General features: G+C 37.7%; 1 protein-coding gene across 5 annotated transcripts in view; it reads right to left on the reverse strand.

The window, feature by feature from the left end:
• Positions 1 to 23,866, reverse strand: part of FILIP1 (filamin A interacting protein 1) — a 273,424-nt gene that overhangs the window by 88,981 nt on the left and 160,577 nt on the right. For all 5 annotated transcript variants that reach the window (XM_006931852.5, XM_003986317.6, XM_023254144.2 and 2 more), the window contains one exon: positions 19,787 to 20,068. In XM_006931852.5, coding sequence (XP_006931914.2) covers positions 19,787 to 20,062 — 276 coding nt within the window. In that variant the 5' untranslated portion in view covers positions 20,063 to 20,068. The remainder of the gene's footprint in view (positions 1 to 19,786; positions 20,069 to 23,866) is intronic.

Consider the following 23,866-nt stretch of genomic DNA (forward strand, 5'->3'; position numbering starts at 1 on the left):
GGAGATGACTAAATAGAAGAGGCAGGTGGATGAGATCAGACAACCAGTGCTGCCAGATTTCTCAATGCTGAACTCATTATTTCATATTCAGCAGTGGCCAGTTTTAAATAATATTACGAGAATATCCCTAAATTTCCTTCCAATTTCTCCATGACCTTCAAGGTCAGCAAGCATGTAGTCTGAATGCCCTCTTTCTGCAGCCATTCCTCACACATGCTTAATCCCAAGAGCTAATTTAGCAAGACACCATGGGGTTGCAACAACATGGATTCACTCCAGCTGAAGTCCTAGTGGTCACTCCACAGCTGGCGTCATATTCATGGAGATCAGTTCTGAAGGCTTATGTCCCAAGATGACTTAACCATGGCAAAACCACTTGAAGCATCTCTTCCTGATGTGCCTGCATTGTTTTTTCTAGCCACAGCTCCTAAAGACTCACCAAAGCCATAAAGAAAGAAAACAACCAGGTACTTCTGAAATCGCAGTTGCTAAAGTGGAGGCACTTGGAACTTTAGGTACCACCAAGTCAAAGCCACTCCAATCAGGTTTCTACTCCTATCACTCCACTGAAACCTCTCTTATTAAAGCAAACCATGACTTTCCTGTCACTAAATGCAACAGTCAGCTCTCATTCTTCATTTTCCTTGATCCACCAGCAGGAACTGATACTTTTAATTTTTCTCTCCACCTTGAAAAATTCTTCACTTTGATTCCAAAACACCCTACTTTGCTAATTTCCTTCCTACCTTTCTAGCTGCTCATTCTCATTCTCCTTTGCTGATTCCTCCTCATCCTCCTGACCTCTGGGGGTAAAATTTCCTGGGGCTCAGAACCTGGACATTTTACCTTTTCTACATTTACTATCTTCATGATTTCACCCAGTTTCATGGAATTAAATACCATCTCCACACAGGTGACTCCCAAACTGATAACCCCAGCCCAGCCTTTTCCCTGAACTCCAGACTCAGATCCAAATGCCTACTGGATATCTCTCTGTACTTGAATGTCTAACATTATCTCAAAAATAACATGTGTAAAACTGCATTGCCAGTCAACACCTGTTTACTCCACCCCACCTGCAGTCTTCCCCATCTTAGTAAATGACAATTTCTGTTATCCATTTTCTGGTCCAAAGAACCTTGGAGACAGCTTTAGATAACCTCCTTCTTACATATCCCACTCTCAACCTGCCATCAAATACAATCTGCTCTCCTACAAAATTTGTACAGAATCTGAGCACTTTTCACCACCACCACTACTGTTACCACGTTAGTCCAAGCCACCAGCTCTAGTCTGGATAAAGCTTGTTAGTTAGAAACCCCGTTTCTGGTGGTTCGTATCAACACAGAAGCAAAGAAGTAAATAAAGAACTGCTGACAAAGGAAAAGATCTCTGCGCTTTTTTTATACACTCAATCATTGTCAATACAATAAAATTAAAACTAAAACTGGTTTGGAGGTCATAGGAATGCAATAAAAAAAAGATATAATGACATTTTAAATGTTAGATAGCTGCAAATATTTGTTAAGAACCTAATACAGAGAGATTCTGATTACCATGAACAATGAAAAATATACGAAAAAAGAAAGTATCTTTAAAAAAACCCCCAAAAATCCTGATTTTTAAGTTCCTTTAAAGATCTTTTGATTATAAAGCCATCTCTTTTAAATAAGAATAATTGAGGAAATTTAGAAAACAATGTAGTGAGAGAGGACAGGTCTTTCCACACACAAAAGTATATTATAGTGCTAAACTAATTAAAACAATGTGATACTAAAGCATGAAATAGGCAGAGAAATCTATGTGCTGAACTATAACTCAGAAATGGATTTAAATATTATAGGGCAAAAGTGACACTTCAAATCACAGGAGGAAAAGTAAAAAATCAATTAATGGTTATTTACTTATTATTTCTCAGTTGTAAAATCAATTATCTTTATTCTACTCTGTGATACTGAGTCTGAAAGTCTGCAAATTACATTTCCTATAGTCCTATGCTTGCTGCTTCCTATTGGGTTCTGCCTGCCAATAGGAGTCACTAGAGGAATATTAAAAGGTGGGAAGGGGAGAATGAGGGGTACCTTTCTGTTTTGTCCTGTTTCTGACAGTATTGTTCCAGTTCCAGCTTCTTCAGACCTCCTAGAACCAGCCCATGAAGCTCCCTCTTCAGAGAGGTGCTCCCTCTTCAGAGAGGTGCCCCCTCTGCACAACGAGTTCTAGCAATTCTACCCCTTCCCTGTGTCTCCCCAGCTCTAGAGGCAGGCAGTTATTATCTCTGGTTACCTCAGCATTCTCTTTTTACTCTTTCAGTTTTCTAGCATTTGTATAATTAAATCCCTTTATAAACTCCTTTATGCTTGAAATATGTAGAGTGGTTTCTGTGCTCTTGACTAGACCCCAACTGATACAACAGCCATCTACAATAAAGTAAAGTGATTCACTTTAAACAAAGATGAATTCTGGGAATGCAAGCTGGTGCAACCACTCTGGAAAACAGAGTATGGAGGTTCCTCAAAAAAACTAAAAATAGAACTAGCTACGACCCAGCAATTGCACTATTAGGCATTTATCCAAGGATACAGGTGTGCTGTTTTGAAGGGACACATGCACCCCCATGTTCATAGTAGCACTATCAACAATAGCCAAAGCATGGAAAGGGCCCAAATGTCCACTGATGAATGAATGGATAAAGAAGATGGGGTATATATATATATACAATGGAGTATTACTTGGCAATCAAAAAGAATTAAATCTTGCCATTTGCAACTACATGGATGGAACTGGAGGGTATTATGCTAAGTGAAATTAGTCAGACAAAGACACAAATCATATGATTTCACTCATATGAGGACTTTAAGAGACAAAACAGGTGAACCTAATGGAAGGGAAACAAAAATGATATAAAAACAGGGAGGGAGACAAAACATAAGAGACCCATAAATGTGGAGAACAAACTGAGGGTTACTAGAGGGGTTGTGGGAGGGGGGATGGGCTAAATGGGTAAGGGGCACTAAGGAATCTACTCCTGAAATCATTGTTGCACTATATGATAACTAATTTGGATATAAATTTAAAGAAATAATAAATTAAAAAATAAAATAAATTTATTCATTTAAAATAAAAAGTAAGCTGTTTCAAAAGTGAAGTATAATAAAGATGTTTTACTGATACTGAAAAAAAAAATAAACAAAGATGAATTCTAGATGGGTAAAATAATGCGAAACGGGAAGGAAAAAAAAAGGACCAGAAGAAAATTTGAAAGAAAGTTTTCATAATCTAAAAGTGGGAAGGGCTTTGTAAATTTGATCCAAATCAGAAGCCGTAAAAGATTGATGTCTGACTAATAATAGTAATAAGAAATTCTGCATAGCAAGAAATGCCAAAAGCAAAGTCAAAATAAAAATAATGGGGTGGGAAAAATACTTCATTTACAGCTCATATCACAGATAAAAAACTAATTCCTTTACTATATCAAGAGCTCTTATTAATCAATAAAAGACCAACAGTACAACAGCCAAAACAGGCAAAGGCTAGAAACAGACTAGTCACAGAAAAGGATACACAAATACCTCTAAAAAACATTTGAAAAGATACTCAACCTCAATCAGAAGAGAAATGTAACTTAAAACTACAAGGAGATACCCATTTCACCTTTTGGACTGGCAAAGGAAGTAAAACACCCAATCAGCAACATGTTAATACACTGTGTTGGCAAAAGTGTGAGAAAACAGACCTAGGCAATTAAACAAAATCTACCACAAACGTATATATCTTTTGACTCAGCAGTTCCGACTGTTGGGGACTATGACCAAGAGAAATACTCTTACATGTGTGATAAGATGTGTGTACAACATATTCATGCAGCATTGATTGTCATAGCAAAAGACTGGGTATAGTTTAAATGCCCACCAACAGGGGACTGCACTAAGCCACATACCCAACTACCTACTGTACCCTCCACAGTCATTAAAAAGAATGTAAAATCTCCATATGTTCTAATAGGAAAAGATTTCCAAGTCATATTTGATATCTGTCAAGGGCCAGTTACAGAACAGTGTACATAGTATCTTCCATTTGCATATAAAAAAAAGAAAATATATATACTTGTGTACATTATACCTTTTTCTAGCTCTTCAACCACATTTGTAAATTATTCATTCAAATGTTTAAATAAAATATTCTAAGGGGCGCCTGGGTGGCTCAGTCGGTTGGGCGTCCGACTTCAGCTCAGGTCACGATCTCACGGTCCGTGAGTTCGAGCCCCGCGTCAGGCTCTGGGCCGATGGCTCAGAGCCTGGAGCCTGTTTCCGATTCTGTGTCTCCCTCTCTCTCTGTCCCTCCCCTGTTCATGCTCTGTCTCTCTCTGTCTCAAAAATAAATAACGGTTAAAAAAATTTTTTTAAATAAAATATTCTAAGTTAACTAGACTTATTGTGATGATCACTTATAATACATATGAATATCAAATCATTATGTTCTACACCTGAAATTACCAATGTTATATGACAATTATACCTCAACAAAAAAAGGACAGATAATAAAATTGTTTTAAATCACACAAAAATTATTTTTAACATGAATTTTTTAAATATATAAAGTTACCCCTAGAATTATTTTATGTTTGGCCTGATTTTTGGATTTACTAAATCAGAGTATGACTCCATCCATACACTTATAAATTACAACATGATTCCTGAACATGTAATTACAATAAGACTCCACCACTTTGGAAAAGATACAAGAATGACACTCTATCAAAATACAAAAATCTCTGAACACCTGGACAGAACAGAAGTCCTCTCCCATAAAGTCCTTGAAAAAACATATGAGCAAGTTATAACAAGTAATGGAATAGCTTTTAAGCATTAGCCTAATAGTAGGTATTTGTATGGAGAATTGCTTTCCTTGCCTAATGACCCTCACTTGATGTGGAAATGGCATTAAAAATAAAGTAGTACAAAAATCAATGAATAGAATCAATGTATGGCTTTCATCAGTTTGAAACATGTGAAATATTAGTGCCTTTTCCTTCAGATCATTTGCATAATACACAATGAAAGAGGAGACTCTCAACACTATTTAACACAGGAAACGTTCAAAAGCTACAGACATGTCAGTATGGTGGGACCACAGATGGGAGGCACGCAGTGAAAGATGAGGCTGGAGTAGTGAGTAGGTGCCAGTCCATGAAAGCCTCTCAGAGCAATAGGGAGCCTCTCAATATTTTAAGCAGAGGAAAGACTTGATTGATTTGTATTTTAAAAAGCAGACTCTGGCTGTGATACAGAGAATGATGGGTGACAAGACCACAGGAAGGGAAAATCAGTTAGGAGGCTACGGCAACAAACCATGTGAAAGGTAGTGAGTGTGCCTGAAGTGAAGCAAGGACAGTGGAGATCATGTCTCTCCAGTTATTTGAGGTCAGGGACCCTATGCTTATTCTTTGCCCTCGCATTCCCTCCACTACCTAGTCAGCATTCCATAACTGCTTTCAATTATTCCTTGGTCAGTTGAATCAACTATCATATGGTGGTAGATAATCAATAGGAATGACCAGATTGTTGATCCACTCTTCACTGCGCATAGATAAGTGTGGTATGTGTGATCATTGGGTGTGACAGTGAACCTCAGAGGGAAATGGGATCTTATCCACCTGCATGTTGCCTCACAGGTGAAGAAGGTAAATATCCTTACCCAGTATCCCTTCCCACTTGAGCAATTATAGCTCCAAAGAGAAAGAAAGGAAGTGCAAAGGTTAGAGTTTCCTGTGTGCAACTCTTCGGTGACCCTGGAAGTGTCTCCCTGTCAGGATGTGTAAGTTTGGTTTTTTTTCCAGGAAATGTCTTTGCCCAGGTATTTTGCAGTCAGCATACCTGGCACTTCAAGCTGACATGTTACGCCACATGCACCTATAAACAAGTCAGATATTGCAAAGAAAACAAATACTCAGGGCTCAAGCTGTGTATTCAACTGTGCACTCAAATGACTGTCTTTAGTAAACGCCACACCAGGAATTAACATTCCATTAAAGAAAACAAGATACGTGCATTTTGGTGGTTTCAGAACATAGTTCACTTTACACATTGCTTTGAGGTTAAGAAAAAAAATTGTTAATTAAAAAATTATATATACAGCCAAATGTGCACACTCATATATAGCATTTATCACATATAGTATCTATTTTTATCACATACGAAATTTTTTCAATAGTCCAAATTGACAGGTACTACAATATGCCATCTCAGGAAAGATCCATTTAAGGTTCAGAAACAGTAACACCACTGTTCAAGGGACACTCATTTTCATTGGTACAAGTTGGTTTTGAGCCCATCAGACCATTTTTTGCATTTGCTTAGGAACATACAATCCCCTGGTTTATTGCTGGTTTTCCTCACAAATTAGCTATTCCCCACAGAACCATGGACCTGCAAATGTGCTTTTATTATTATAACTTTTAAAAGGCAGGAGTAGAGCAGAGTCAGCTAAAATTTGCGCACATTGTTTTTTGTTTCCTTTCAGACCCTTGATCAGGAAATGCTTAATGTGGGAGTAAGTATTGTTAGAGATTAATGGCTGCTATTCAAAAGGTCAATAAAAGTTCTTTACTGCCAATACAAACGTATACATTGTCGAAGCACAAGACGGTATCCACAGATAGAATTATGTGTTAGCTGAAAAGACCAAGTGACAATGCTCTTTTTGAATCAGTTTATATACTTTCTTTCAGTTATGCACTAATATCACAGGGAAACGATTTCAAAAATTTTCATCAGCACCCTGCTTTCTCTTTTAAATAGAGACAGTTTGGATAAAAGTATTTTTCTGTTGACAACCATGTGATGTGAGTCTCTGAGCCCGTCATGTGTTTTGAGGCTAGTCTGTGACTAGTTGACATGATGCCTATGAAGCCAAATTTCAAATCTCACGTGGGCCAATAACCTTTGCAAAGAAAAATATTCCACACTTTGTCTGCACTCTTAACCCTACCTGGCAAACCTAAGGATGCCTCAGGTCACAAGAGATTCAGAACAAGCCCTTCATCACCACTGTATATGGAAAGGTCTCCTAAAGACCACTGGGGCTGAAACAAAGGAAGATCATGGGGAAGTGCCAAAAAAAGGGCCATTCTTTACCTACAAAGTCTTTGCCCAGTGACTTTGAGGAGTGTCCCTGGAACTGCTCAAAAGAGAGAAGGAAATAAAAAAAGAGGTAAAAGCTATCTCTGGAATTTAAAAACAACGTCAAGTTGCTAGCAGTTATAAGCAGTGCTTATACAGAAACATCTCAGTAACTTGGATACCATCAATTTAAACTCACCATGGTCTAGATATGCAGTTCTATATTTTAGTCTTTTTCGTTTTTGTTGTTAATGTTTATTTTTTAGAGAGAGAGCATGAGCAGGGGAGGGGCAGAAAGAGAGGGAGACAGAGGATCTGAAACAGGCTCTGTGCAGACAGCAGCAAGCCCAATATGGGGCCCGAACTCATGAACCATGAGATCATGACCTGAGCTAAAGTCAGACGCTCAACTGACAGAGCCACCCAGGTGCCCCTGTACTTTACTCTTAAAAACATTAATTTTTAAAAATTTATTTATTATTCGGGAAAGAGAGAGAGAGAGAGAGAGAGCATGCATGGGGGAGGGGCAGTGTGAGAGGGACAGAGAGAACCCCAAATAGCCTCCATGATATCAGTGCAGAGCCTGATGTGGGGCTTGTTCCCACAAACCGTGAGATCATGACCTAGGCTGAAATCAAGAGTCGGTTGCTCAACCAACAAAGCCACCCAGGCACCTCTACTCTTAGAAACACTTAATAACTAGGGGCACCTGCGTGGCTCTGTTGGTTAAGCATCTGACTTCAGCTGAGGTCACAGTCTCATGGTTCATGAGTTCGAGTCCCACCTTTTGGGAGTTCAAGTTCTGTATTGGGTTCTGCACTGACAGCTCAGAGCCTGGAGCCTCCTTCAGATTCTGTGTCTCCCTCTCTCTCTGCCCCTCCCCTGCTCATGTTCTGTTTCTCTCTCTCTCTCTTAAAAATAAATAAAACTTTTTTTAATAAAACATTTTTTAAAAACATTTAACAACCCATAAAAATGTTTTATGTGGTTTAACAGTGTAAATCAGAAAAATACACCTAACTTAAAGTGAAGATTTTACTTTGCTTTTCAATGTTTTCAATCACCCATTAAGCAATGGCATTTGCGTTAGTCACAACTGGATTCATTACAAGTGATTCTATGGTTCAGTTTGTTATAATCCTACTGAGAAGCATGAAAAGAAAGCAAGATACAGGCAAAGAGATGAGGCAGTCTACTAAAAGGAACCCAACCGTCAATTTGTGATTTAGAGACCAAAAAGTTATCCCAAGTTGTATATTTCAAAATTTATTGTTTTGTATGGAAAAAGTTTGTTGGCAAATAATAGACACTTCTTCTTATCTGTAGATTAGGTTTCTCTTTCCAGCAAGTTTGCTCTTCCGTTTGAATTACAAAAACAATAGTAGTATATTATTTTTCTGGCATACAATAGGCACAGGCTTTGGAGTCAGCAAGGTATAGTACATCTTACTAGGGCATTCTTGAGGGAGTTCACTTAAACCATCTAAGCTTCTATTCACTCATCTAACTTTTTAGGGCTATTGTGATCATTAAATAAAATAATGAAGATGCTGGTATATAGTAGGTAGCACAGGAAGGACACGGGCAATATAGACGTAATTATTTTTCCTTTGCGATTTCATTGTCATTTATTTGTTTTTTTAACTTTGAATTATTGGAGAGTTTTAAACATAAACCCAAATGAACAAACAAGTATAATGAACCACCTACATACCTCCTCACATACTTTTTGTGGGGAGGAGAGGCTGGAAACTTTAGAGGAAATTTTAAAGGAAACTCCAGACATCTATCTTATCATTTCACTCAACAATAAAGAGATTATGATGACAGTGTTTTCAGGGTAGGGCACAATCTGGTCCCTGGTTGAGAGAGAGTTCTGCCACTAATATTGGCTTAACACCTCCAATGCGAAAATACATGAAGTCATGCAGGGGGTAAAATACCATGGCAGGTAGAAAATAAAGTCAAAATTTTCACTGTCACCTGATGTTTCCTTGAAACAGCCTCACTCTTGGTCACTATCCTGAAGGTCAATCTACATTTTTAATGTGCAGTACCTTTAGAAACAATTAAAGTGGCAATCCACTTTTTTGTTTTATTTAAAAAAAAAACATTTTATTAACCAACTGGAACTACAAAATAATTTCCAAAAAAGCACTTATCAAGTGTTTCAGAGATAAAGTCTGTCCTCTAGGAATTTGTAACGTAAATAGTTCTTAAAAAGAAAAACATAGACAAGTTTTTTGAGGAGTTTTGCTTCAAGTAGTCAAACGAGATAGAAAATGATGATAAATTTACCTCTGTAAGAATATAGGTACCTGAATAGGGCAGAGGGAGAAAAGGGGAGTAGGTATGGAGTCAGAAGATTTTTAAAAGGAGGTCCTATATATGCCATGTCCAGATCCCTGGGGGACAGAGACCTTGCTGACAATAATTCCCTGTCTAAAGAGCCGCAGGAGCTTTGATCAGTCTCAATTTTTTTATGTGGAAGGCTTCCAGGCCTCCTACAAGCTGGTGATAAAGACCATAGAAGAGCTAGTAGGGAGAGGAGAGAAGGAGATTGGGGATGAGAGGAGGAAAGGTAAAGCATATGCATCTTAGTTTGGGAAGGGGGTAGGGTCAAGTCAGCAGAATTGGCTTTGATAAAAACTTTGGGGATGGAAAGATGTTGAGAAGACCTAATTTCCTAAGTAAAATTGAAGATCAAAATGTCTGTGGGGGGATAAAGGGAAAAAGGATAGGACAGGAATTATGAAAGAAGTGTGTATCTAACATTGATAAACCTGTTTAAGTGTCTCCTTCCAAAAATAAAACACAACTAAACAAAAGCCTTCCCCACCCCTTACTATTCCCTCAAATCCAGCCCTGCCATCATTCTGTATCCACAAACGTCTCAAGAGCAAAGTTGCCCAAGAACTTCTGGACATCAGCAATCTGATATCAACACTCACCATTCCTTTGAAACTGTACCTTTCAAATGCCAACTCAATAAATGGCCTGTTCTCAGTTTTCATCCTCCAGCTTTTCAGCAGCACTGAGAACTGTAAATGTCTTCTTATTGAGATTCTCTATTCCATTGCATCCATGGTACATTGTGGTTCTCATCTGTCTTCCTTTCCCTTTCCCTTTGTCCTCTACTCCTCTTTGGCCAGTTCTTTTCTCTTTCCCCACCTTTACCACCAGGTGTTCTCTGTGTTTGGACTTGACTTTTTTCTTTTATTCTCTATTCCTAGTCTCCTCAGATGAGTGCCATGTCTGTTCCTCTATATCCGTGCTATTGATACGGTAGCTACATGTGGCTATCTAAATTTAAATTATTATTAAATATAATTTAAAATTCAGTTCATCAGCCAAAGTGGCCATATTTCAAGTGCTTACAAGCCACATGTGGCTAGTGTCTACTATACAGTAAAACACAGATACAGAACATTTCCTTCTGCATAGAAAATTCCTTTAGACCCACAGCTCTAGATCTTACCTCTCCCCCTGAGTTAAGATCTTCATCCCTGGCAGTATTCTACCTGACAACTTTCCTAGAAGTCCTAGAATAACAAATTCATTATGCCTCAAATCCTACTCCATTTAACATATATTTCTCATAATGGTTATCTGTATAAACTCTAATTTTACTTTTAAAAGGCTCCATGTAATAAGACCACATGCCCAAATAATTAGGAAATATTTACATAAATAAATTGAATATTTAGGTCATTTTCATTGAGAAAAATATAAACTAGAGCCATTTAGGGGGGGAATTTCCATCTTTTACATAGTACCTCTATAGTATTTTCCCATGTTTAGAGTTTCATAAAATAGTAAATAGATTTATTTATGGGACACTTTATTATGTATTAATATATTTTTATACATTTCTCAGTAAAACCAAGGTTTTCCCCCATAGTGCCAATGAGTACGCTATTCTCACCATAGAGAAATCGACTTTGTGATTCTATTAGAAGAACTAAAAATATTCTGCCTCAACAATGACAATCAGACGCCAGTGGTCTCTGCCAAAATACTGACAATACTACTGGACACATGAGATTCTGAGGCATCATATTCAACAAAGAATGAGATCTGGTCTTGATTTTAATCAGAAAGCAACCTGTCTTCTTTGCTGCCTCCTAAACTTAGCAAAGACATACCATTCTCAGCATGCTGACCATTTTGGTGGTGTGAGGTTTCACTGGGCAGCCTCGCTCAGGGTGACCTCAGCCTAAGATTCTAAAGATGGAGTGTATTAAGTGCAGGTGAGTCATCAATTTAAAAAGCCATGCAGAGTAACTAAAAGCCTCATTCTTTAGAGGCACAGAGATTCCACAGAAGGCCTTACCATGTGACAAATGGAGCTCACTTAGGAAAAAAAAAGCCATCTCCAAAGAAAAAAGTGATAAATGGTACCCCCGTAGGATAAACCTATTGTGCTTGGTGGCACTAGGTAATTCCATCTGAACTGGTTATCACCATCCCCAATGGAGTTATGACATCTCTTGTTAAAGATGACAGAAAAGCAGAATCATAGTATTGTAGTAGGATTTAAATTGTAAATATTTGGGACCATTCCTCTTAATTCAATAGCATTATTTATACTGTGATACTTATACTTTCTCTATATAGTTCAAAGTCTTTTTTAGACATTAAAAAAATTAATCTTATGGCTGCCTCATAGGTATTAAGGTATAGGTATTAAGACATTCCAAGATTAATTAGCACTTACCAATAAACTAACCAATGATATGCCTAGCCCTTTTCTAGGTATAATGAGGCATACAGAAGAAGCAGAGACACAACACTTTCTCTCAAGTTATTTCAGACAATAGAGATAAGTAAATACATAAAACACTCAGGGCATGTGTATTTATGGGATGCTATGATTTACGCTTATACCAGAATAACGTGAGATTTCAGGACAGGAAAAAGACAAAGGAGATAAGCCTGTGGTGGTCCCTGAAAGAAATATGGTGGGGGGTTGGAGGAGGAATGAATAGGCAGACCACAGAGGATTTTTAGGGCAGTGAAAATAATCTATATAATACTACAATAGTGGGTACGTGTCAGCACACATTTGTCCAAACCCATAGAACACACAACACCAAGAGTGAACCCTAATGTAAACTATGGATTTTGGGTGAAAATGATATGTCAATGTAGGTTCATCAGTTATAACAAATGTACCACTCTGGTGAGGGATGTTGATAATGGTGAGACTGTACACGTATGGGGGTAGAGGGTATATGGGAAATCTCTGTACCTTCCTCTCAATTTTGCTGTGATCCTAAAACTGCTCTTAAAAAATAAAGTCTTTATTAAAAAAAAAAAGAGAGAAAAGACATATTGACTAGTACATGAGGGAGGTATGGATGGAACAAGGACAAATACATATACTGAATCTTCCTAAAGAGCCCCAATATTTGTCTTGTAAGTACTCTCAAGGTAGGAGAAATGTAAAGAAACATAAGGGAAAAAAAAACACTGGGATGGGGATAATATTTGAGATTCTCTGTGCATGTGTATATGTCAGGTTGGGGAAGAATGTAGAGACTGCCTGATTGGATAGGAATGGTCATGTTAGGGAATATCAAAAATGAATGGCAATAGCTAAGGGGGAGTCACTTAATAAATAGCTTCTGTAGGCCAGTCTGAGCAATGCAGACATAAATCTGAAAGAGTCTAGAGACCTCTTGTAAATTCCTAAGCAACAGAATGACATGATCAGAGAAACACTTGAGAAAATGTAAGTTGGCAGCAGCTATATGCTGACACTCAGCCCCCAACTCTCTGTATTTATTGTGATACAGACATGTTCTTCATCCCAAATCCTACCATCAGCCTTGGAGATTTCAACATTCATGGGGGAGATTTAGCTAATGTCCTAACTCTACTATTCCTTGTCTCATGAGTTCTGATTGCCTACACTTCCACTCCCAGGCCCATACGTTAGGTAACACTGCACAACACAGAAAACTTAAGTGCAAATGGCCCAACTTCATGTCTTTCCAGCCCTCTCATGCTTGGCCTCCCAAGCTCGTTCCTCCCCTTATCTCTTCCTTGCTGGGCACCGTCTCACCAACACATATTACTTTCTTCTACCTTTTTCTTTCCACTATACCTACTCAGATGACTGCAACCCTAGATCCAGTGCTATAAAATATATCTCTCCTTTTACACTCCAGCTTCTAAACAAACCAGTGGGGGAGCCTGGGTGGTTCAGTTGGTTAAGCATCTGATTTCGGCTTAGGTCATGATCTCATGGTTCATGGGTTCGAGTCCCATGTCGGGCTTTGCACTGGTGGTGTGGAGCCTGCTTTGGATTCTCTGTCTCCCTCTCTCCTTGCCCCTCCCCTGCTCATTCTCTCTCTCTCTCTCTCTCTCTCTCTCTCTCTCTCTCTGTCTCTCCCTCTCTCAAAAATAAACATTAAAACAAATGCCACTGCAAACACGTGGATTCTGCTGCCTAAATCCTAAACTTCACCTATCAATGCTCCTATCTGTCCACAATCACCTTCCTCTAACATTCCCCTTAGCAGTGATTCGGCATTTCTGTAATTATCCTTGAGACTGCCACTTGGCCCAGCTCTCCCCATTTTCAGCAGAACATAACTTTGTCTTTTCTTTGCTGAGAAAGTTGAGGCTTTCAGGAGAGCTCCCTCAATTGCTCACCCCTCCACTACAAACATTATCTTCATCCCCATTCATTCTTTCTCCTCCCTCTGTCACAGAAGATAAAGGTAGTCCCTCTTTTTCAAAGGCAAACCCAAGATCAACACCCAAACCATACCTTTTATTCCCTCCCGCCTGCTTCCTCCAAGACTCTGCTTCATCAAAAATCCTTTTTCTTTCCTCTTTCATTGACCTCGCTCCTTTCTGGTCTTAATATCCTTTAACCCGTTAACACATACTCTCTTTCATCATTAGAAACCCTCCACTGATCTGAGTTTCCCACTAGCTACTATCCTGTCTTTCTTCTACTTTCTTATCCAAAGTTATCCACTCATGAACATCTATATTCACTGAGTATAGTAATCACAACAACTCCAGAAAGGAGGAAGTATATGTCTTATACAGACAGTAAACTGAGACCCAAAGTCAACACTAATAAGATCAACTACCAAAACTTTGGGATTCTATAATACTCCCCCATAAGACTTGGCATTCATACTGTTCTAGCCTCCCCTACTTTTTAATAACCTTATGTTTCACTTAAAGCTGAAAGTAGAGAAAAGCAACATAGTGATTTCAAAGCAGGAGGTCAACAATACACACTAAGGGCTTACTCTGTGTCAGATAAATAATTTACAGGTATGCCAAAAAAAGGGGGGGGGGATTTCACTTTTTTGACTATGTCCAAAAAAACCCCCACAAAATTCTGATGAACTGTTACCAAAAATAAAAACAAAAGATTTTCTAAATTCTTAGATTTTCAACAGAACATGTTATTCTATTTGTTTAACTTCTCTTCATTTCTCAAACCACTGAAAATAGATTTAAACTCACTAAAACTGCTCTGGCAAATGCTCCCTATAATCTCCAGATCCACAAACCCAAAGAACACCCTTCAGTCATATACAACTGAATTTTCTGCTGATTTGACTGACATAATCTCTCTCTTCTTTAACATTGACTCCCTTGACTTCCACATCACTCCACTTTCCTGGGATCCTCACTCCTTCTGACTGGGTTTTTTAATGTTTATTTATTTTTGAGAGAGAGAGAAAGAGAGAGAGAGAGAGAGAGAGAGAGAGAGAGAGAGAGAGAGAGAGAGAGAGAGAAAGAGAGAGAGAGATCATATGGGGGAAAGGCAGGGGATGGGGGTTGGACAGAGGATCCAAAGCAGGCTCCAAGTTGATAGTAGCAAGCCAGATGTAGGGTTGAACTCATGAACCACAAGATCATTACCTGAGCTGAAGTTGGATGCTCAACTGACTGAACCACCCAGGTGCCCCATCCTTCTATTGTTTTTATTCAGATGTCTTATTTATAGTATACAAATTCAGGTGTAATTTTACCTCCACCAAACACTTCTCCACTGAAGGAAGACAATTTACTGATGAACATAACCCATACTTTCCTGCCCATTCTGTGTTTGAATTTGTTCATGTTGGTCCCTACTCATCTCTACCTGTCCAAGCCTACCAATTCTTCATGGTCCAATTCTTTAGCAAAGCTTTCATTCATCTCCTGAGATTTTCTTTAGCTCCTTTGTACTCCTATAATTTTCATTGTAATTATCCTATAGAATGTTCATTGCTACATATTCTCATTTATACTACCAGGTCAGGAGCTCTTTCTCCATGACGGCTATAGTACCCAGTGCCTAAAACCATGCTTGGCACATAGTAGGAGCTCATCATATTTTAGCTTCACATATTATTATTCATCATCTTTGCATTACTCAGATCTCTAGAACAGTAATATTTCTTAAATATTGTAAAATCAATTTAGAATTAATGAACTGATGCCCTAAGAATAAATGAACTCTCTTAGTAATAAAGAAGAACAGGTACAGGGCTCATCTCCAGTAGGTGGTAGAAAGGTAAAGAAAAACTAATCAACAATATTAAAGAAAATGATTAGGAACTCCAAAAGGAGAGAATAGAGAAAACTTCTAGTAATTCACAGGCATATTCTTTATTTTGTAAGTATATTTGAAATATAACACCTTCTTCTGCCAGTCACATGGGACAAAGGTAGATTTTTCAAAGTGCAGATGATTCTGTCTCTTGACTCAGCCTGGCAAACACCAAAGCCAAATGGAATGGTGGTGCATTATCTAGTTGTGCTATCTAGATTTCTCCGAGCCTCCTTTTGCATAGGTAAAAGAGAACTAACTATAAGAACAAAGGGAAAAATGATGAAAACTTTTCAGAGGTTGTTTTTCTAAAGTGTATTCAAGTGGATACATCAAGGAAATTTACTATATAAAATAGCTAAATGTTTTTTGCATCAAGAAAAGATTTAATTAGTATCCTATTTTTGAAGCATTTTACAAGAATAACCTTCTGCCAAAGTTTTCTGTGTTATGGCTTTTTGATGTGAGTAGCATTTCCTTTGAACTTTTGTCGTTTTTAGTACAGCCAATTCAACTGGCTTCTTTAAAGTGCTGTTTTTGGACAAATACAAGGGGAAATTAATCATAGTGCCCAAGTGATAGCCTGGGTATACTATTTCATTATTTTCAGTTTAGTCTGGAAAATATGTAACCAGTTTTTCACCCAGAGAGTAAAAATGTTCCAATTTATTAGAAAGTACTTGTTATTGGAAGTAGTCAGTGAGAGAAGAATAATAATGGAAACCATTCCCAGCTACTTCTATGCAGGCAATATTGGCCAGCTATTGTGCTGAAATGACAGGCTTGCATCTGCTAAGGTGTGGCTTGAAAAGCCTGGAAGATGTACCTCTCCAAAACATGGGTCATGGCATCACCGGTTCTAGATAAGACTCCTTAAAATGCCAAAATCCCTGAAAAGGGCAACTCCATCTCTAAGAGTTCACTGGATACCTGGACTGGCAAAGAAAACAGCAAACTTGCAAATTTTTCAAAGAGCCAATGCTAACAATAAAGGTCATGCTGTTATAATGTTGGCTAAACAAATTCCCATAGATCACACAACAGATTCCAAAGACGGCAGACCACTGGTACCAGAAAACACACCTAATTGTTTATAATGTCCAAAACCCTGGATATCAAGATGGAGAGAATACAAGAGATGAATACAAGAGTGAATTGCCATCTCCTCCTTGTCCCCAAGTCACTTCCAAGGTACTGCTCCTAAAGGCAGACTTGATCTTGGTCTATCTCCCTAATATTACAAGCCCCTTTTTGCTGTGTGTCACTCTACTTCTTTTGACAAATAGTTCCAGTCTCTCCAAGGCTAAGCTGTTGCACAGCCCTCCTAGTGAATATGAAGCCTCCCAAAATTGTGTAGGGCCCAGACCATGGCCATGTGGCACCCTTGGCCTTTGCCATTTTTCTCAAGATCCAGATCACACCAAACTTCAAGGCTCAGATCATACTCTACCACCTGGATGTGAAAGAAACCGTCCTCAATTTCTCTTACCTAAAAAATGGTTTGGGCCCTGGAGTTCACACTAGAAGGCTACTTGAAAGAAATTCTCAGGATGAAGAATAAATATAAAGGTCTTGTATCTTACCCTTGAACATCCCCAAGTGTAAATAATATAATGAGAGGAAGATTGAACTGAGAGACAAGGAATTTGGAAATAAGCAAATGTTAACTAAATTGCTATGCAACTTTGAGAAAGTCACATAATTTGTCAGAGTATCAGTTTCACATTTTTAATATAAATGAGGTGAATAGACTCCTCAAAGGTGCCTATTGGCCCCAATATCTTATATAATCTTGGAACAGTAGCTCCAGCCATTCCATAAAGGGAGAGTAAGGGGTGGCCTTTTGAAGGTCTGGAAGACAACTCGCTAAATGTTCAAGCTGAATGGCATAGAGGCCTGAGCTGAAGGTAACTTACCTCTCAAGGCATATCCCAGCCTCTATTCACAGCACCAGAACTTTACATAGATTTTTTTCTTATCTCTAGTCTGGCAAACCTGGCACACAGCTGCCACATTTGCACCAGCCCACTCATATTTGCTAATGCCAACTGCCTTCCACTCTTAGCTACAGCACACACACCCTCTCACATAACAATGCTAATAAAGGACAGGTTTCTGCTACAAGAACATAGATCTACAGCTCTAAATACAGGAACACTCTCATTTTAAACAAACCTAATATTTCAAAATCTGCATTTACAAGTACATACACTTACATATATATGTGTGTGCATAGAAATATATAGGGGGATAGATTATTTGCTTTGCAAATGAATTCACCATGAAATTTCTTAAAATACCAGGTCCTTCATTTCTCTTTTCTTTCACTGCCTCCTCCACATATATCTTACACTTTTTACTTATTTCTTGCTGTTCAGGAATATATCTATTATGTAAGGTAAAGTATCCAGTATTTATAAAGTTAAATGGAGAGCAAAATGCATTTCTTTGGCACCTTCTGGCTAATTTCCTTAATGTTCTGGGTATGTGGGCTTATATTTTGCATGCTTAGGCTCTGAAACCATATCTGGCAACACCATGAGTATAAAAGCCACAGGAATCTTAAATACCTTCCAGAGTCCACTATAACAGCCTTCTATAGAAATTAGAATCTGGAAGAGCCACAGGCTTCAAACAAGTCACCATGCTTGGCGAGAAGGGAGCTGATGACATTGCATTGTGAAAATTTCCAAGACAACTATTGTACCTTTCACTCAGGTCAATATCTGTCGATTGAGGGCAGCTTAAAAAGTTAGACTAATATATTCTGCCTCCTTACACAATAAATGTTAATAGACAAAACAATCATCTTTCTGGGAGTGGTGAAGCTATTTCTAATAATGGTGGTATTCTGGAAAATCTCATCTTTCCCGGTGAAATGTAAATGTGATTTTTCTCAGCCCATAAATGATAAGTTCAATTGTGTTTGTTTCTTTGTTTAAAATTTGAGTTTTGTATGTTTTCTATTTCTCTTTTCCCCAGGGGTTTCCTTATCTGTGTGCACACACAGATGAGAACAGGAACAGATAGGCTAGCCCACCCTAGTTTAGGGTAAGTTGCAAATAATATCCCTGATGCAAATAGCACCAAACAAAGGTTTCATCTCATGCAATTGTTAGCATTCCCCTCAAGGCTCATACAGGCTAAGAGTCTAAAAAAAACGAAAAGGAAAACAGCAACTTCACTCTTAAGTCATTTTCTCCTCCAAAAAAAAAGTTTTTCCCCCCCATTTTCAGAAACACAACTGTCCAGAGCTCAGAAACTCAAAAGAATCCCAACTCTCTCTTGGATCCCTAAAAGCATACATTTAAGGGGGACCTGGTTTATGGCAGCTACAGAAGCGTGGTGAGGATGGCAGTGGAAAGAGCACTGGACCAGAATCAGGAGGACTAAGATGAGATCTGGACAAACCATTAACCCTTCTGGGCCTCAACTTCCTCCTCATAAAATATAGATAATAATACCCACATTTTTGTTGAAATCAAATGAGATAATAGACTTTAAAGTGCTTTGTGAAAATATTACATGTTCACAATACCACACTCTGCTCATTTGTGTGCATCTCAACTCCTGTGACGGTGTAGCAAATTAAACCTGAAAGTTACGAAAAAATGAGAAAAGAGTAAGGCTGGTTTAAACAAAGCTTTTTCTTTCACTCTCTTTCTCCTTCTCTCTTTGCCTGTATCTCTTTATCTCCCTTTTAATCTGCCTTTTAGAAAAAAGCAAAAGTAATCATTGATCTAAACTCCGCCCTCTAATAATCATGATTTTCTATAGTTTTCAACCACAGTCAATGGCTAAATTAGATAACCTCACTGGTTACTAAGGACAGGATCCTGTGTTCATCATATTATGAAGAAATTGTCTGCTGCTAGAGAAGCTGGAAGTTGGAATCGACATCTATTCATTGATTCATTCATTCATTCATTCCACAAATATTTATTTGGTACAAACTTGTGGCAGGGATTTTGAAATTAATAAGAAAAACATAGCCCCTTTCCCTATGAAGTTCACAGTCCAGTGAGGGAGATGGATTCATAGTCTCTCACTTTTATAGCTTAGGAACTAGAGACACATATTTGAGAAAATTTGACTCTACCTGCAACTCTCCTTCCATTATACTGAGTAGCTGTATAAGGTCTTCTTTGGATAACTCCAAGGATTTCTTATTCTTTCGCTCGCTTTCTCCAGATGGTTTTAGGTGTCGTTTGACAGTTCCTGAGGCCATGACATCATCCTCCTTTCTGTTTGATTTATTCTTCTTTTTTGCATCTTCTGAGAAACTTTTATCATCAGCATTGCTGATGATAGAGGACTTGGGGCAGGAGAGATGCCCATTGGATGAACTTTCACCACCCTGGTTTCGGGATCTCATTCCCACCTACAGCACATGAAAAAAGAGAAGATGTTTTTACTACCAGTGAAATTATTTTTGTCTAACTACTTAGAAAATTTTTTTTTAATTTTTTTTCAATGTTTTTTATTTATTTTTGGGACAGAGAGAGACAGAGCATGAGCGGGGGAGGGGCAGAGAGAGAGGGAGACACAGAATCGGAAACAGGCTCCAGGCTCCGAGCCATCAGCCCAGAGCCTGATGCGGGGCTCGAACTCACGGACCTTGAGATCGTGACCTGGCTGAAGTCGGACGCTTAACCGACTGCGCCACCCAGGCGCCCCACTACTTAGAAAATTTTAGCAGCTTCATAACATCACTAATAAGTAAAAACCAAAAGATCAGTCCCAGTTAGCTTCCTTATAGCTTTAATGAATGTCATTAAAATCATCAGGAAAAGGCTTTGATAGTCTTCAGGAAAAAGTGAAAATGTGATTCTAACCTGACAAACATCTCAAGCCAAGCAGTTAAGGTCAACATCAAGAGTGCTAGGTCACATTGATAGTATATATCTTTGATATGATGGATAAAAATGGTAATTTACCATTGTGGTCTTCCTCCCCAGAAACATTACCCAAGTCAATGAGAAAAACATCAGGCAGACCCCAACTGAAAGACATTCTACAAAACTGCTGAGCAGTAATCTTTAAAACGATCAAGGTCATCAAAAACACAGCAAGTCTGGGGTACCTGGCTGTCTCAGTTGGTAGAGCATGCAACTCTTGATAGGGTCGTGAGTCGAGCCCCACATAGGGTATGGAGCCTACTTTAAAAAAATACACACACACAGAGAAAATCTGAAAAACTGTCACAGCCAACAGAAACCTAAGGACACATGACAGCTAAATGCAATATGGCACCCTAGGTGGGACTCTGGAACAGAAAAAGGACATTATCAAGAAAAACTGAGGAAAATGAATAAAGCATGGGCTTTAGTCAATAATAATGTATCAAAAAATAATAATGTATCAATATTGGTTCATAAATTGTAATAAATGTACCATACTAGTGTAAGATGTTAACTACAGAGAAAACTGGGTGTGGGATATATTGGAACCCTCAGTATTATGTTTGCAATAGTTCTCTGAATCAAAAGGTGTTATAAAATAAAACATGAATTTTTAAAAAAGTGATTCTATGGCTAAAATTAACGGCACAGGCAACAACAGATGTTAATATACCATATGTTAACTAACTTGGATTTATATATTAAAAATATATAAGTAGATAGATAGATAGATAGATAGATAGATAGATAGACAGACAGATAGATAGATTGTGGTTTGGGGGAAAATAAAATAAAATAAAAAGTGATTCTAAATTAAGTCTATCAGAAAATTCAAACATCAAACCCTGCCAGGAACCAGCTGGATGTCACAATGTACAGAAAAATCCACATGGGGTGGAGGGAACTTAAAATGGAGAGAGGAAAAGGGAAATTCAAAGGGAAGAGGGTGGTGTTGTTTTTAGTGATATGGAATTTTGTTTTTCCATAACCTCTTTTTCAAAATCAGGGGTTTGTTTTGTTTTGTTCTTTTTTGTGCCATTTATAGTAATAAGAATAAGAGCACAAAGAATTGGAGAAAACAGATCAATTTCAAAATAAAAAAATAAATATCTTTAGGTAAAATAAAGAAAAAAGATAAAGCAGCAGGTAACTACTCCCGTGGGTAGCACATTTGGGTCTTTCCATTATGAATGCTTTCCAGATTTTCTGTCAGTCTCTGAGCAAAAGAACTTGACCGACAGGTATGTTACAAACAAACAAAATGAACTCAAGGCCTAGGACTCAAAGTGCAGGAAAGAGAGCTCTAATATCCAGGGGGCTGTACTACAAAATTTGCCTAAACCCTCAAATATAGTAGCTTAGCACATGCACTTATTTAAAACTCATAGTATAAATAGTCCTTCCCTTAAACAGCTAAGCAGCAGGATTTTCATTACTCATTCCAGATAAAATAGAGACCTGTTTTCTGAAAGTTAATTTCCTTTATGAACCCAACCATACTTAAGAAACCAAGGAAAGCTTTTCAAAACACTAGTTTATAATAGAAAAATAAATATAGTGTGATGTTTCCTTTCAGATAGTGCATATTCAATTCTCCCAACAAATCTTGAAATCTACATTCATGCTCCTTTTTTGAACTGAACTCTTATAACCAATGGACCCTGGGGTGTGTGTGTGTGTGTGTGTGTGTGTGTGTGTGTGTGTGTGAACTTTCTAAAGCACCCTGAATTTGAACAATATAAACTGAAGAAATGGTTCTTAACACTGGCACCCTACTTTCTGATTCACTCAGTGATTGGTTCTTGAAATTTTAGAGCATCTTTTGTGTTTCCTGGTGAAGAAAGAATAGATGTCTCTTTGTAATGGAAGCCAGAGCACTTCGGCGCAGACCTACTAGCTTCATCACAGTTTGTGGGCAGAGGACTGACTTAATCTCCCAGCCAAAAAAAAAAAAAAAAAAGATAGAGAGATAATGAATAGAAAGTTTTGAAGGGGAACAAAATACGCTTCTTTGGCATATCAATTATTTAAGAAATGTTAGACACATTTCTGAAATGTGTGTTAGACACATATTCTGAAAACTGAATAGAAGTTACCCTTTTGTAAGAAACATTAAATTTGTAAGGGAAATCTCCATTTGTAAGGGTGTCTCCCTCTCTGTACCAAGAAGAGAAGAATGACTAAATTCCTAGAAAATCTTCTCAGTAGAGAAAGTAAGGACTTAAATCTGCACACTTTACCCTTATTCACGGTGCTTTTCCTGGTAACCTCCCAGGAGGTAACCTCTCACCCCCAAATCTTCTTTTGTCTTTAGCTGAGGACATATTAAAATGATGGCTTGAGACTTTCTCTCCCATGTATAGAAAAGGTATACATGTTACTAAACTTCTGTTTGTTTTTTTTTCCTATTGTCTTTTTGTTATAGGAGTATATCAGCCAAGAACCTAAAAGCGTAGAGGGAAAATTGCCCAACAATTGCAAATTTAAGTTTTTACCTGCTATACAACATAACTAAGACACATGGGCTTCCCAAACTAAATTGTGACTCCCTACAACTCTATACCACATGTGAATTCCTTTTATCTGAAATAATTTTCTCTATAAAATCTTAAGGTTCTTTGGGATGGTGCATCCGATATTGATTTGACAATGTCAATTTAGATGATGCATTAATAAAAAATTCCAGACAATAGCTCCCAAAGCACAGGAAGTAAGGTGGTGATGTTTTAGATTTTATCATACATGGCCTTAATCATACACAGCATTTATATTTGACTGTAGCATGTGTTGGTGTCTTATTTCCCTGGACTTTTTATATCTTTTGTAGGATGTACAGCATTTGGGTATTCCCAAATTAGGACAAATGCCTAATTATCTATGTTATATGCATTTACTCAACCATATTTACAAATATACAGAAAGTGACCTTTACTTATTAAAACTATCTTTAGTATTTTCTAAAAAATTTCAGTCTGACACATTTTGAAATAAATTATATTGTAGTATTAATAGATTTTACAGAATTAATGGAATTATATTCATTAATTTTGATTATAGAAATAATCAGTTACAGAACTTACTACTTTTACACAAAAACCACATATTTTAGAATTATCTAATTATTTTATATCTCTAATCAGCTCAAAATCTTGAGTTACCTATTCTCTTCTGTATTATTTCACTTTGATTAAAAATAAAAATCTCACGTGCTAGACCACGATGTTAATTCTGTATTAGCAAACATTTTTCCTCTGTGATACTGAAATTTCACTTTAATT

This window comes from Felis catus, chromosome B2, assembly GCF_018350175.1.
Source record: "Felis catus isolate Fca126 chromosome B2, F.catus_Fca126_mat1.0, whole genome shotgun sequence".
Taxonomy (NCBI): domain Eukaryota; kingdom Metazoa; phylum Chordata; class Mammalia; order Carnivora; family Felidae; genus Felis; species Felis catus.